The sequence below is a fragment of the Kogia breviceps genome, chromosome 14, assembly GCF_026419965.1.
Source record: "Kogia breviceps isolate mKogBre1 chromosome 14, mKogBre1 haplotype 1, whole genome shotgun sequence".
In the NCBI taxonomy this organism is placed as follows: Eukaryota; Metazoa; Chordata; class Mammalia; order Artiodactyla; family Physeteridae; genus Kogia; species Kogia breviceps.
Window position 1 is genome coordinate 55,815,702 of NC_081323.1, and position 13,721 is coordinate 55,829,422.

Genomic DNA, 13,721 nt, shown 5'->3' on the forward strand with positions numbered 1-13,721 from the left:
TCTGTGACCTCCCCAAGCCCCCCAGGCCCTTGGGGGAAGAGACACTAAATGCCCGCTCCCCTCCACTGAGGGCACTGGAGGAGCTGGGCATGTGCTCAAGTGCACGCCGGGCCTGCTGGGACCACCCGTGGAGTCCAGAGGCCAAAGGCTGCACTTCCTGGTCCCTGGGAGCGGTGACTGGGGTGCCTGGCTATGCCATCATCACATCCTGAGAAGCTCAGGTTTCTGATCTCCAGCAGCTTCTTCCACAGCCCAAGGCAGCCCAGAGAAAGGCTCAGAAACCCAGACCCTACCTTGACCTCCTGCTCAGCCGTGGTCACGATGCCCTCCCTCATGAACAAGCCGTAATCTTCAAAAAACTTGGCATATTTCTCAGCATCTTTTTTACTCTGGTCAATGAAGAATTTTATTAGCCTCTGCTGTAGAACTCCCTGGAGTTTCCTATGAACAGAAAAGGATTTATCACAAAAGAGCAACTTTCACGAACTACAAACAGCCAGAAGGATATGAAAAAATGTTCAATCCCACTAATAATCAGAGAAGTGAAGACAACATACCAGAAAGTTACCCTTGGCCAACACCAGTTAAGGAGACACTCGCTCCCTAGAGTCAGGGATGCTAGCTGACACACACACACACCCCCAACCTTGTGGAGAGTGACAAACTATGGTTCTGAGATTACACCTTCATGAGTCACCAAGATTTATGGACCAGGAATTTCACTGTAGCACATAAAACAGAAAACAACTATGGGACTTTGCTGGTGGCGCAGTGGTTAAGAATCCACCTGCCAATGCAGGGGAAATGGACCCGAGCTCTGGTCCGGGAAGATCCCATGTGCCGTGGAGCAACTAAGCCCGTGCGCCACAACTACCAAGCCTGTGCTCTAGAGCCCACAAGCCACAACTACTGAGCCCACATGCCACAACTACTGAAGCCCGTGCGCCCAGAGCCCAGGCTCTGCAACGAGAAGCCACCACAATGAGAAGCCCGCGCACAGCCAAAAATAAATAAATAAGCTCTGAAGCAAGTTTAATTTAAGAGTAGCCTCCACTCACCACAACTAGAGAAAGCCCACGCACAGCCAAAAATAAATAAATAAGCTCTGAAGCAAGTTTAATTACAAAAAAGAAAAAAAGAAAACAATTATGAACAAGCTCAGTGTTTAACAGCAGAGAACAGGTTGAAATGAATGATGGAAAGCTACACGGCCATTAAAGATCAACATCCTCCAATGATATGATCCTTAATAACATCAGAAAGTGCCTGGGTTGAAAGAAAAACCAGAAAAATCCCAATATGGATAAATTACAGGGTACATATAGTATATATGTATACAAAGACTATACATAGTATTTGCTGTGCATTATATTTTTCATAATTAGGATCAATGCTGTATAAACAATGCGTACACTTTAACTTGGGTTTATACTGGATATACTATATGTGCACTACAATTTTATAAAATTGGGATCTTGTGTATCAGGGTGTTTACCAGAGCACTACATAATGGCATAAAATCGTGAGCAACACTATTAGTGGTATTAGGGAGTTTTTTTTTTTTATTTTCTTAATATTCTGCCTTTCCTTTAAAAAGGTGAAATTACCATTTGTTTCCTTAATAATCCAGGGTAGGGGAACAATAATGTTTAACGTTCATTTAAGCTTATCCTCTTCCACTCCCATCCTGAATAACTCTCAGTCCTTCAGCCAAAGGGCAGCACCTGCATCTGTGGTGGGGCAGCCACAGCAGCTAGGATGAAATGAAGAGGGTGTCCATGCAAGGTGAGGGTTGGAGGAGCCTGGTGTGGAGTGTCAGAGCCCAAGGACCCCAGAAGAGGACATCCAGACTGGGGACAGCAAGCACCTGGCAGAACGGCTGGAAGACACCCCCTTAGCCCACTGTGTGGCATCAGGGCCCAAGCAGGTGAAGGAGCAGGGAGCTGGCGGGGCAGCAGCAATGGCAGACTGGTAACATGGAGGGGACTGGTCAGAGGTAAACACATTAGGGATAATCGGAGGCAGATTCCTCACTGTCGAGGGAAGCAAAGGCCAAGACCACGGCAGTGCTGGTTGGTACTGGGTGAACCTCAATACGGAAGTGCTCAAAGCACAATGGGATTAGGTCAAAGGGCAAAGGAGTCAGCCTGAGTAGGTTCCTGCTGCATCAGGGACAGTTTGGGCATCAAAATAAACAATGACAGTAACAGATTATAGCCCTTGAATAAAACCGGAAATCATCATGCAAATCAGTTATACAGATATTAAGAAAAGCACATGCATATTATAAGAAATGAACACATAGCTGCCAAATACCACCCCATTACATAACATCATTACTAATTACAGAGGGAAAAAGAGGAACTTCACGTGAGCAGGCTGACAGACACCCCCTTCATCAAGTGTCAACATGAACATCATCAGTAAGGGGACAACTCAAAGTCGTGCCCCACCTGACAGGATGCATCACTTTGTGCTACTCCCGCACCTAAGCATGAGGGAGCATCACGTAATCCGTGCAGAGGGCCATTCTATAGAATCACTGGCCTGAAATCTTCAGAAGCATCCAGGTCTTAAAAGTCAGGGAAAGACTGTGGAATTCGGCCAACCTCCAGGAGACTGGAGAAACATGACAGCTAAAGGTTTGTGTAACTCTGGACTGGACCCTCCTACTCTAGAGGTTGTGACGGGCACAAGTGTGCAAGGTGGATTGGTCTGAGGATGAGATGTGGCAGCTGCACCACGTCAACTCCAACTGACGGCTGTGCTGGCTGGGAGGAGACTGTCCTTGTTCTCTGGAAGCACACCCTAAGATACCTGGGGACGATGGGCATAGAGTGGACAACTTACCCTCCCAGGGTTCAGGGGAAACATGTACTTTGCATCAAGTTTCTACTTTTTCTTTCAGTTTCTTTAAAAAATTTCATTTAAGTCTGACTCTGCTGGTCAAGATGAGTGCTCAGACTGACAACCTAATCCTGGAAAACCACCAGCAGTGACCAAGTGGCCGAACACCCCCCCGCCTGCAGCCTTGCATCCTGCCAGCATCTGGGTCAGCCCAGTCCCAGCTGCTGGGGGCAGAGCACATGCCTGAGGTCAGAAAACGTGGGTTCAAATACAGGTTCACTCACTGGCGGGTGTGACCTCCCTGTAACTCAGTTTCCACAACTATGACATGGAGACCTAGTGGCTCCCACCTGCAAGGATGACACAGGCTGCACAGGAAGGGCTTGATATAGTCTGGGTGAGAATAAATACTCAGTAAATAGCAGCTGCTGCTATGATCAGGATGGGAGAGGAGAAATTCGGCCACCCAGCTCACGAGAATTGCAAGAGCGATGTCTCCAAAAGAGAGTTCGATGCCCAGCCCTTGTCTCCTTCACACATTAGTGACCTTCCTGGACTGAGGTCAGACGTTCTCCTGGCTCTGGGGCCGTCCTTTGCCTCGTCCACCCAGAGAGAGCCCTGCATGGAACTTCCCCTGCCGCGGTTGCCCCAGGATTGAGTGACAGGGATTGGCCAAGGGAGGGAACATCTCTTGGAACTGGCAGCAATTCTCCTCAATGTCAGTCTCCAAACCCCTCTTATAAAAGTGTGAAGTAAAACATGGGGCAAAGCACACGTGACCTGTTCATATTCTCCAGGCCCATAGCTCCCTTGGGCACCTTCAGCTCCACCCTCTGCTCTCAGCAGCTTCAAGCCCGCCTGGGCCTTCCGTGGCAAAGGCGAACCCAGTGAGGTGCCCACTGTGTCCTGCGGCTGCTCACCTGATCAGCGCGCTCTCCTGGAGGAGCTCCCGGCTGAGGTTCAGGGGGATGTCCTCGCTGTCCACCACACCTGTGAGACACAGGCTGAGTGTGGGTAAGAAGGGAAGATGCTCAGGGGCTCCTCCTCCCTTGTCTTCCTAGAATTCAGGCAGAGCACAGGTCACAACCATGGGGTTGGAAAGAAAACAAGCAAGGCCAGTGAGCCTTTGCCGGGACAGTTTCTACAATTTCAGCATCAGTTGGACCCTCTTTCAAAACCACCTCCTGGGTTTTCTGTTCAAAATCATAACATATCATGGATAAATCAACCAAGACTAGTGTTTGGAGACAGGAAGCTCCCTGGGAGGTACCACGCTGTGAGGACTCGGATCACCAGCCAGCAGCTGTGGTGACTTGCCCTGACCCCGCACTCATCACAGATGAGCCCCTTCTGATGGTGTTGGCATCTGGAGTGGGCAGCTGCTCCTGGGCCTCAGCCCACACGGCTGGGCACAGACACTGGCACCGAACCTCGAATGAAGCGCAGCCACGTGGGCAGGATGTTGGTGGCCTTGGTCTGGATGAGGACCTTGCGGCTGTACAGCGAGACACTGGAGCCCAGCTCCCGGCTCACATCAAACATGGTTGGTTTCTGGAGGCAAGGAAAGGGCAGCGTCAGGTGGCAAGAGCAGAAATTCGTGGCAGCCCTGCCAGGAGGCAGAGCCTGCAAGGTCACGGGGAACCCCTTCCTAAGGCTACCTGGGCTGGGAGATTTGAGGCAGATGTGCGGTGTCCTGCCTGTGTCTGTCTGTTCAAAAGCCCAGAGGGGCCCAGGGAGGCCCCTCCCACCGTGGCTCCGGGTGGGGTGGGGGGCCCTCTCTGGGCAGCTGCCGCCCTCCCCATAAAAACAATGACTTAGAGGCTTCCCTGGTGGCGCAGTGGTTGAGAGTCCGCCTGCCGATGCAGGGAACATGGGTTCGTGCCCCGGTCTGGGAAGATCCCACATGCTGCGGAGTGACTAGGCCCATGAGCCATGGCCGCTGAGCCTGCGTGTCCGGAGCCTGTGCTCCACAATGGGAGAGGCCACAACAGTGAGAGGCCTGCGTACCGCAAAAAAAAAAAAAAAAAAAAAAAAAAAAAAAAAAAAAAAAAAAAAAAAAAAAAACCAACCAATGACTTACATGTTCCTGCGAACAGAGCCAAGCCTGCTAGGGGCCAGGGGTCAGCAAACTAGAGGACACAGGCCAAATCACCTGTTTGTATAGATTAGAATGGCTTTTCCATTTTTAAATGGTTGAGGAAAAAAGGCAAAAAAAGACATTTCATGATGCGCCCATCTCAGTGTGGGCCGTGAGTCTCCTCCACGGGGGCAGAGTCCTTGGTGGTACGAGGCTACAAAGCCCAAAGTGGCCGCTGTCTGCCAACCCTGCTCTAAAGCAGCACCTCCCAAGCTGCCATTTGCACATACATCATGTTGGGATCTTGTTAAGGTGGGAACTGACTTGGGGGGTCCTAGGCGGGGGCCCAAGGCTCTGCACTCCTAATGGGCCCAGGGGAGGCTGGGGCTTCTGGTCTGCAGAGCACACTCAGCGGGAGGGTAGAACAGCTCTTTCCAAGATGGGTAATAGGCGTGGGGCTCTAGTCAGTTAAAGCCAGGAAAGCTGGGTTCAACCCAAGCAGGTTTCCCCGCTGCAGGATTTGGTGGGGCCTTCATGGTGCTGCCCTGAGCCATGCGGAAGTAGGAAGAGCACACTGCATGGAGACAGGACGCCCGCACCCGTCCACAAAGCCCCGGCCTGCCGGGCCAGACATCTCTGTTCAGCACCCCTCACTTCAACTTCTGTTCACCCGTCCAGACATATAGGATTTTCTTTCATCCTGATGCTGCTAAGGCATTTTTTGTGATGTCTATGCTGAGCTGTCACCGTTCAGGGGAAGTGCTGCTGGTGTGTAAACCCAGGGAGCAGCGGACAAGCCCCTGGCAGGCCTGCGCCCGGCTCACCGTTTCCGGCACGTAGAAGAGGCTGCGGATGTTGAGAGGCGCGTCCGTCTTGTAGTGCAGTGTGTAGCGAGGCTTGTCATGGGCCTGAGTGATGTAGCGGTAGAATTCCTCGTGCTGACCCTCGCCCACATCCTTGGGGTCCATCATCCAGATGGCCTGGAAATGGAATGAACAGGGACATTATGTTTCAGACGCATCCTCCCAACAATGTGTGGAGCTGACCTGGTGGAGCTTGCGGGGCCCGGGTGCTGGCGAAGGAGCCCTCAGCATGACTGAGGGTCAGCCGCCCGGGCCCTCTGTCTCCAGCCCCACCCTCTCTAGCACTGGACAGAGACACACAAAAGGCTCTGGGAACAAGCGCCCGGTCCCCAGCACAGTGTCAGGAAGAGCAAAGCAGGAGGCAGGGTCTGATGAGCCTGCAGGACATCATGACACTAGCCACCAACAGGTGAGCAGCTTGAGAAACACGGTTGAGCCATGCGCTGGACAGTTAGTGAGCCGTGAAAAGGAACAGAGCACTGATACACCCTACAACCAGCATAAGCCCTGAAAACACAGTAAGAAGCTGGACACAAAAGGCCACACAGTGGTCGACTCCATTTTTATGAAATGCCCAGAATAAGCCAATCCAGAAAGTGGACTGGTTGCCAGGGGCCAGGGGCGGGGAGAGGGAATCACTGCTGATGGGCATGGGGTCTATTTCTGGGGGTGAAATGTTCTGGAACCGACCATGATGACGGCAGCATGACTGAATACACTCAGGAGCACAAAGCGTGTGCTGTGAAGGGTGACACCCTGGTGCACATGGACCTGCCTGCACCCACAGATCTCGCCTCCCCCAGAACATCCAGTCCTGGGGCTCTGACAGCAACGCCCAGTTCCACCTCTGCCCCGACAGCCTGACGTGGAGCGGCTCATCTCCACAGCCACCTGAGCCTGCAGGCAGCCAGGCCTCACCTGCAGGGTATTAATGCGCCTTCCGTTCAGGTACAAGGGGAAGCTGACAAATTTGCTGTACTTTGTCACCACATCTGGAAGAGAGAAAAAAAGCAATGAACACGGGAAGCTTCTGCAGATGAAAGCTCTGGAAGGTGCTGCAGGGGTCACACAGCTCTGGGAGGCCTCGTCCCTGCCCTGCCCACACACAGGGAGCAGAACTCACTCCCAAACCGGATCTCGAGGCCCAGGCCACCATGAGACACGATGCCTTCTTGGAGGCATAAACAGGGTTTCACAGGCTAACGTGACCCCTTGAAGAGCGCTGGGCACCTTCAGTAGCATCCAGTGAGACCTGGACAGAGAGGAGCACCTCACAGCTGCACCTGCTCTGGTCGTCCGGGAGCCTGGACTCAGGCTGGGTGGGCGGGCTGGTGACATCTTACAGCACAGGCAGGACAAGCACAGGACCCTGCGCCACCAGCAAGCGCAGTGGAGACAGTGCTGCTCGAAAGGAGGAGAGCAAACCTGACCCTGCCCCAACCCACGGCCAGTCCTGCGCCTGCGACCCACGTCCCAAAATGTCCTAAAACACAGTGGCAGGAGGTACCACACTGACCTGCACACACGTCCCCAGAGGCCCAAGCTCCTGCTCACCTCGAACCCGAGCCTCGCTGGTGAACTCTCTGCTGTCTTCCCTGAGGTGGATGATGATTTTGGTCCCGGTTCTAACTCCTGAGGCTTCAGCGATTTCAAACACCCCAGAGCTAAGACATGCGGGAGAAGGAAGGCGAGTTCCGCCTGTCAGTGCTGACAAGTCCCACGTGGCAGGCAGGACTTGCATAGAAAGGAAGCTGGAGCATCCCCCAGGCCATCACACCTCCGCCAGGGACAGTGGCTGCTGGGGTTGGGACACGGGCCTCACCGCTCCGGAACACAACCTCTCAGTCTCATGAGCGCCAGACCCCGGGAAGAGACCCCCGTCCTGTGCTAACTCTAAGCACTCTGGACCCCTGGCCAGGCACCTCCTCCCAAGAGCAGAAGCACACAAGGGGCACCTTGTTGATCCCTCGGCCCTGGTGACTGTGGGCCCCACTTTCACTTTTCCTGCGGGAAAGCAGGATTCAGAAATGAAGTTTGGGGCTTCCCTGGTGGCGCAATGGTTAAGGGTCCGCCTGCCGATGCGGGGGACACGGGTTCGTGCCCTGGTCCGGGAGGATCCCACATGCCGTGGAGCGGCTAGGCCCATGAGCCATGGCCGCTGAGCCTGCGCGTCCGGAGCCTTTGCTCCGCAACGGGAGAGACCACAACACAGAGAGGCCCGCGTACCGCAAAATAAAAAAAAAATAAAAAAAAAAAAAAAGAAGTTTGGGGACTTGTGAGATAAACACTTAACCTTGGCTATGGTGGGTGCCATCCTCCACGAACAGTCGAGATGTTCCTGGACATCGCAGGCCCAGCACACGGTGGAGACGGCGGGAGGTGGGGCAGGCAGGGAGCCAAACCCTGACCCCCATGAGGAGGCAGGGACGTGCCCTCAGAACAAAGGCACCCGCCCCGGAGCACAGAGCAGGGACCCACCTGGCAAAAACGAGTAAGAGCTCCCCGAGCTCTTACTCACTCCTGAGTAAGGGCTCAGGCTTCCCATGAAAAGCCCAGGATGGCACGCTGGCGCTTTCCAAGGAGGCTGGTTTCCCAGACCAGGCTGCGAGCTCCAGCTGAGTCCCACTCTGCGTGGCAGGTGACACTTGCCTCGATGGCCCCAGGGCCTGGGGACACTCCACGTGTGACGTGGGACCTGCTCACTTACCCGTCTGAAAGCCACTGGTACCCAGGGCTGCCTGCGTCCACCGAGCGAGAATAGACCTCGACTCTGTCAGCCACCATGAAGGCCGAGTAGAAACCCACTCCAAACTGGCCGATGATCTTGCTACTGGCCTCCGCCTGGCTCTGGAGCGCATCCAGAAAGGCCTGTGGGGTGAGACCAGTCAGAGGGGGCGGCCCTGCCTTGGAGACCTGCCATCTGCCTGCAGCAGCACATCTGTTCCTCCAGCACAGTCTCAGGCTGTGGTTCACCCTCGAGAAAGCCCCGTACACTCCACCCCCTTTCCCCACAGAGGGCCCAGCCCAGAGTGGCCCCTGACGTTCAGGGGAGGAGACTCCTAGATTTGTGGGCAAACTACACACCAAACACATGCTTTTATATGGTATCACAAAGCACTTAATTACTGTAACTCATGTAAAGTTCCTAATATTAAAAATTAAGTAAAATGCATACACTTGTTGCTATGAACACTGTTCAACAGACGTTCGGTGGTGATGGAAATGTTCTGTGTGGTCTGATGTGGGAGCTGCTGACCACATTTGGCTACTGAGCACTTGAACTGTGTAGGTAGTGTGACCAAAGAACTAATACATTTTAAATTGTATTTAATTCTAATTGATTTAAATTCTTCTACTCAGTATTCTGTGATAACCTATGAGAAAAGAATCTAAAAAAGAATGATTATACGTATATGTATAACTGAATCACTTTGCTGTACACCTGAAACTAAACACAACATTCTAAATCAACTGTATTCCAATAAAATTAAAATATTAAAAAAAAATTTTTAATTCAAACAGCCACATGCTATTAGCTACTGTATGTGATGACAGCACAGATTCCCTTCATAGAAATACAACCAAAAATGTAGTAGGGGGAAACAGTTATGGTAAAGTCGTTTTTTTAAAGTAGAAATTTCTGTGAATCACTCTGGACTAACAATTAGACTGTTTTCAAGCACTTGGCATGAAGTGCCATTTTAGGCACCACTTAGGCCCACAAAAAACAAAGAGCATTTGTTCACCCAGGAGAGGCACAAAGGCAGCCGAGGGACACAGCCTTGGTCCGGGGCTGGTGCTGGAGGAGGACACCTTGACCATCCTCCCCTTGTCGGCTTCAAGCTGCACCAGTACCCGACCACCCTGGAGCAGACAAGCATGGAGGCTGCTTGTTTCCATGCAGCAGTTCTGGAGAAAAGTCAGCCTGCAACCCGTGGGCCCCACAGACTATCATCGACCATGCCGTCTCTGCGTTTCTCCCTCCTCAAGACTATGCAGCTCAAATAAATAGTAAGAAAGCACTCAGATAAAAGCGTCAGGAGGCAGAATGGCTGGCGTATCAGACGTGGACTGATAGGCTTTGAACCTAGGGTTGGCCAGTTTCTAGCTATGGGCAAAGTACTGACTCCAACCAGCAAATAACAGAAAGTACCTCTGAGGTCCCCGTGACGACACAGTGAAATCCTGTGATAAAGGGTCCCCAATGCCAACAAGCTCGTGCCTGAGGACATTCCTCTGAAGCTGGTGTCCAGAGTGTCTGGGACCTACCCTCTCTGGTCAGAACTGCCCTTCAAGGGGAGACCCTCGAACCTGAGAGGGGGAACAGCTGCAGCACCTGAGGAAAGGGCAACAGGGGGCTTACCTTCGACCCCGACCTGGCAATGGTTCCCAGGTTGGACACCAGCTCCTCCTGTGTCATCCCGATGCCAGTGTCCTGAGGAGAGAGACAAGCTAAGCACCCAAACGAATGCACCAGGGAGCCAGGATGGATGTCTAGGGACACCCAGGCATGAGCACATCAGTTACACTTGCCAGGATGGACATGTGGGGACACCCAGGCACGAGCACATCAGTTACACTTGCCAGGTGGGCCCAGCAAAGTAAGAACACTGTCACCAGAAAAGGCGAATTCCAGCCACGTCAGCCAGGCCTCATTGGAGAAAACCTCACTAGAGGATAGACACATAGATTAAAGGGACAAAACAGAGTCCAGGAAGAGCTGCACAGTGTCACGTTATTTTTGACAAAGGTTCCAAGACAAATCACTGGGGAAAGGAAAAACAAATGGTGCAGAAACAATGGGACAGCCACAGGTGAAAAACAACTCTTAGCCCTTCCCTTACAAAGACACAAAATGATCACAGATCTAAGTGTAAGAGCCAAGGCTGTAAAACTTGTAGAAGAAAAGATAGGAGAAAATCTTTATCACTTTGGAATAGGCAGACTTTTTCGATAGGTCACTAAAAGCATGAAGCATAAAAGGAAAAAGTGATAAACTGATTTCATTAAAAACTTCTGCTTTTCAAAAGCCACTACTAAGAAAATAAAAAGGCAAGCCACAGACTAGGGGAAAATATTTGCAAAAGTATATCTGATACAGGACTCGTATCTAGAATATACAAAGAACTCTTACAACGCAATAAAAAGACAAACAACCTGATTAAAAATGAGCAAAAATCTGAAAGACATTTCACAAGGAAGATATACAAATGGCAAACACATGAAAAGATACTCAACACCATTAATCATTAGGGAAATTAAAATTAAAACCACAATGAAATACACTGCTCACTCACCAGAATGGCTAAAATTAAAAAGACTGACAGTGACAAGTGTTGACAAGGATGTGCAGCCACTGGCATCCCAAATGCTGCCAGGAGTTACGCAGAATGGGACACCTGCTGTGGGAACATTTGGCAGTTTCTCATAAAATTAAAACAGACACCTTGCTTACAACCCAGCAATCCTATTCCTAGGTATCCACCCAAGAGAAATGAAAATATATGCCCACTCGAAGACTTAAATGTTCACAGTGGCTTTATTCCTAACATCCCCAAGTACTCACCAACTTGTGAATGGACACATAAAACTGTGATGCCTCCACACAGCAGAGCACTTCTCAGTGACAGAAAGGAACAAACTACTGATACAGGCAACAGCGTAGAAGAATCTCAAAAGCACTGTGACAAGTGAAAGAAGTCAGACTCAAAAGACTACCTCCTGTGTAATTCTGTTTATATGAAATTCTAGAAAACAGAAAACCATAGTGACAGAAAGCAGATCAGTGGTTGACAAGGGCTGGAAAGGGCAGGGAATACTGGGGTGATGACATCAGTGGTGTGGGTGGTCCCATGACCGTGTATGTTGGTCCAAACACACTGTACACTTGAACTTGGGGAACTTGATTATATGTAAAAATCATTATCTCAATAAAGCTTCTCAAAACAACAGCAGCAGCAAGCAAGGCACACACATACACAGAGCAGAGCAAAGGAGTGAACAAGAGAGCACCAGACACCAGCAGCAATTCTGAGAAGTGAAACCAAGCCTACTGGGAAGAGGCAGAGTCCACGGAGGCAGGCCCTCCACCTTGTAGGATGCACGCCCCACAACCGCCGCCACCGCCCCATGATCCCAGCCAGCAGGTCCTAGAGCAGCTGTCTCAGGAACGTGGTGGCCCTCAGGCCCACTGCCTGATGAACCCCACTTCTGCCTTTCTAACTCTTTGACTTTAAACTGCTCAAAGGTTACAACAGCCGCCAAAACTATTGCTGCATCTAAAGTAAGACTATTGGGCTTCCCTGGTGGCACAGTGGTTGAGAATCCGCCTGCCAATGCAGGGGACACGGGTTCGTGTCCCGGTCCGGGAAGATCCCACATGCCGCGGAGCAGCTAGGCCTGTGAGCCATGGCCACTGAGCCTGCGCGTCCGGAGCCTGTGCTCCGCAATGGGAGAGGCCACAGCAGTGAGAGGCCCGCGTATCACAAAAAAAAATAAAATAAAATAAAGTAAGACTATTAATCCAAATACCGGGCTGTGATTAAAATACAGTACCACAGAATATTCAATAACATGGGGAAGTATGCATCACAAGAGTATAAGTATAGTTAAAAGTGTGGGGCTTCCCTGGTGGCACAGTGGTTGAGAATCCGCCTGCCAATGCAGGGGACACGGGTTCGAGCCCCGGTCCTGGAAGATCCCACATGCCACAGAGCAACTAAGCCCATGTGCCACAACTACTGAGCCTGTGCTCTAGAGCCCACAAGGCACAACTACTGAGCCCACATGCCACAACTACTGAGCCTGCGTGCTGCCAACTACTGAAGCCTGCACGTGCCTAGGGCCCGTGCTCCGCAATGAGAAGCCCGTGCACTGCAATGAAGAGTAGCCCCTACTCGCCTCAACTAGAGAAAGCCTGTGTGCAGTGACGAAGATCCAACACAGACAAAAATACATAAATAAAATAAATTTTTTAAAAAATGTGACGAGTTGGGCTTCCCTGGTGGCGCAGTGGTTGAGGGTCCGCCTGCCGATGCAGGGGACACGGGTTCGTGCCCCGGTCCGGGAGGATCCCACGTGCCGCGGAGTGGCTGGGCCCGTGAGCCATGGCCGTTGAGCCTGCGCCTCCGGAGCCTGTGCTCCACAATGGGAGAGGCCACAACAGTGAGAGGCCCGCGTACCGCAAAAAAAAAAAAAAAAAAAAAAAGTGACGAGTTACAGCTGACCCTTGAATAACATGGATTTGAACTGTGCGGGTCCACCTATTCACAGATTTTTTTCCAATAGCAAGTACTATCTACAGTACCACACGACCCGCAGTTGGTTGAATCCGTGGATGTGGAACAGTGGGTACAGAGGAACTGCATAGGGAGAACTGCAAATGTGGAGGAACCAGGTATACAGAGGGCAGACTAGAAGTTATATGTGGATTTCTGACTGTGGGGAGGGCCTGTCCCCACCTCCCCAGTGTTATTCAGGGTCACCTGTATATTAAAAAATAATATATCATTTAAAAATCTGTTTAGGGAATTCCCTGGCAGTCCAGTGGTTAGGACTCCGTGCTCTCACTGTCAAGGGCGCGGGTTCGATCCCTGGTCAGGGAACTAAGATTGCACAAGCCTTGTGGCATGGCCAAAATAATTTTTTAAAATCTATTTAGATATGTAGACGAATGCACAGATCAAAACCCTAAAGAGACACATATTAAAATGTCAACAGTATTTATCTTTGAAGATGGGGTGATTTTAAATTTTCTCCTCTTCGAAAAGGGTACCCTCTTACACTGTTGGTGGGAATGTAAACTGGTGCAGCCACTATGAAAAACAGTATGGAGGTCCCTCAGAAAACTAGAGTTGCCATGTGATCCATCAAACCCACTCCTGGGCACATACCCAGACAAAACTATAATTTGAAAAGATACATGCGCCCCTATG

The 13,721-nt window shown here is 51.1% G+C and overlaps 1 protein-coding gene across 1 annotated transcript in view; it reads right to left on the bottom strand.

Annotated features, from left to right (window-relative positions):
• The window catches only part of TRAP1 (TNF receptor associated protein 1), a 55,445-nt gene that overhangs the window by 11,766 nt on the left and 29,958 nt on the right, over nt 1–13,721 (bottom strand). The window contains exons 5-12 of the mRNA XM_059037430.2: nt 10,151–10,222; nt 8,495–8,655; nt 7,342–7,451; nt 6,706–6,779; nt 5,749–5,904; nt 4,278–4,398; nt 3,768–3,837; nt 294–441 (exon numbers count right to left, since the gene is read on the bottom strand). Of these exons, the coding sequence (XP_058893413.1) occupies nt 294–441; nt 3,768–3,837; nt 4,278–4,398; nt 5,749–5,904; nt 6,706–6,779; nt 7,342–7,451; nt 8,495–8,655; nt 10,151–10,222 (912 nt within the window). The remainder of the gene's footprint in view (nt 1–293; nt 442–3,767; nt 3,838–4,277; nt 4,399–5,748; nt 5,905–6,705; nt 6,780–7,341; nt 7,452–8,494; nt 8,656–10,150; nt 10,223–13,721) is intronic.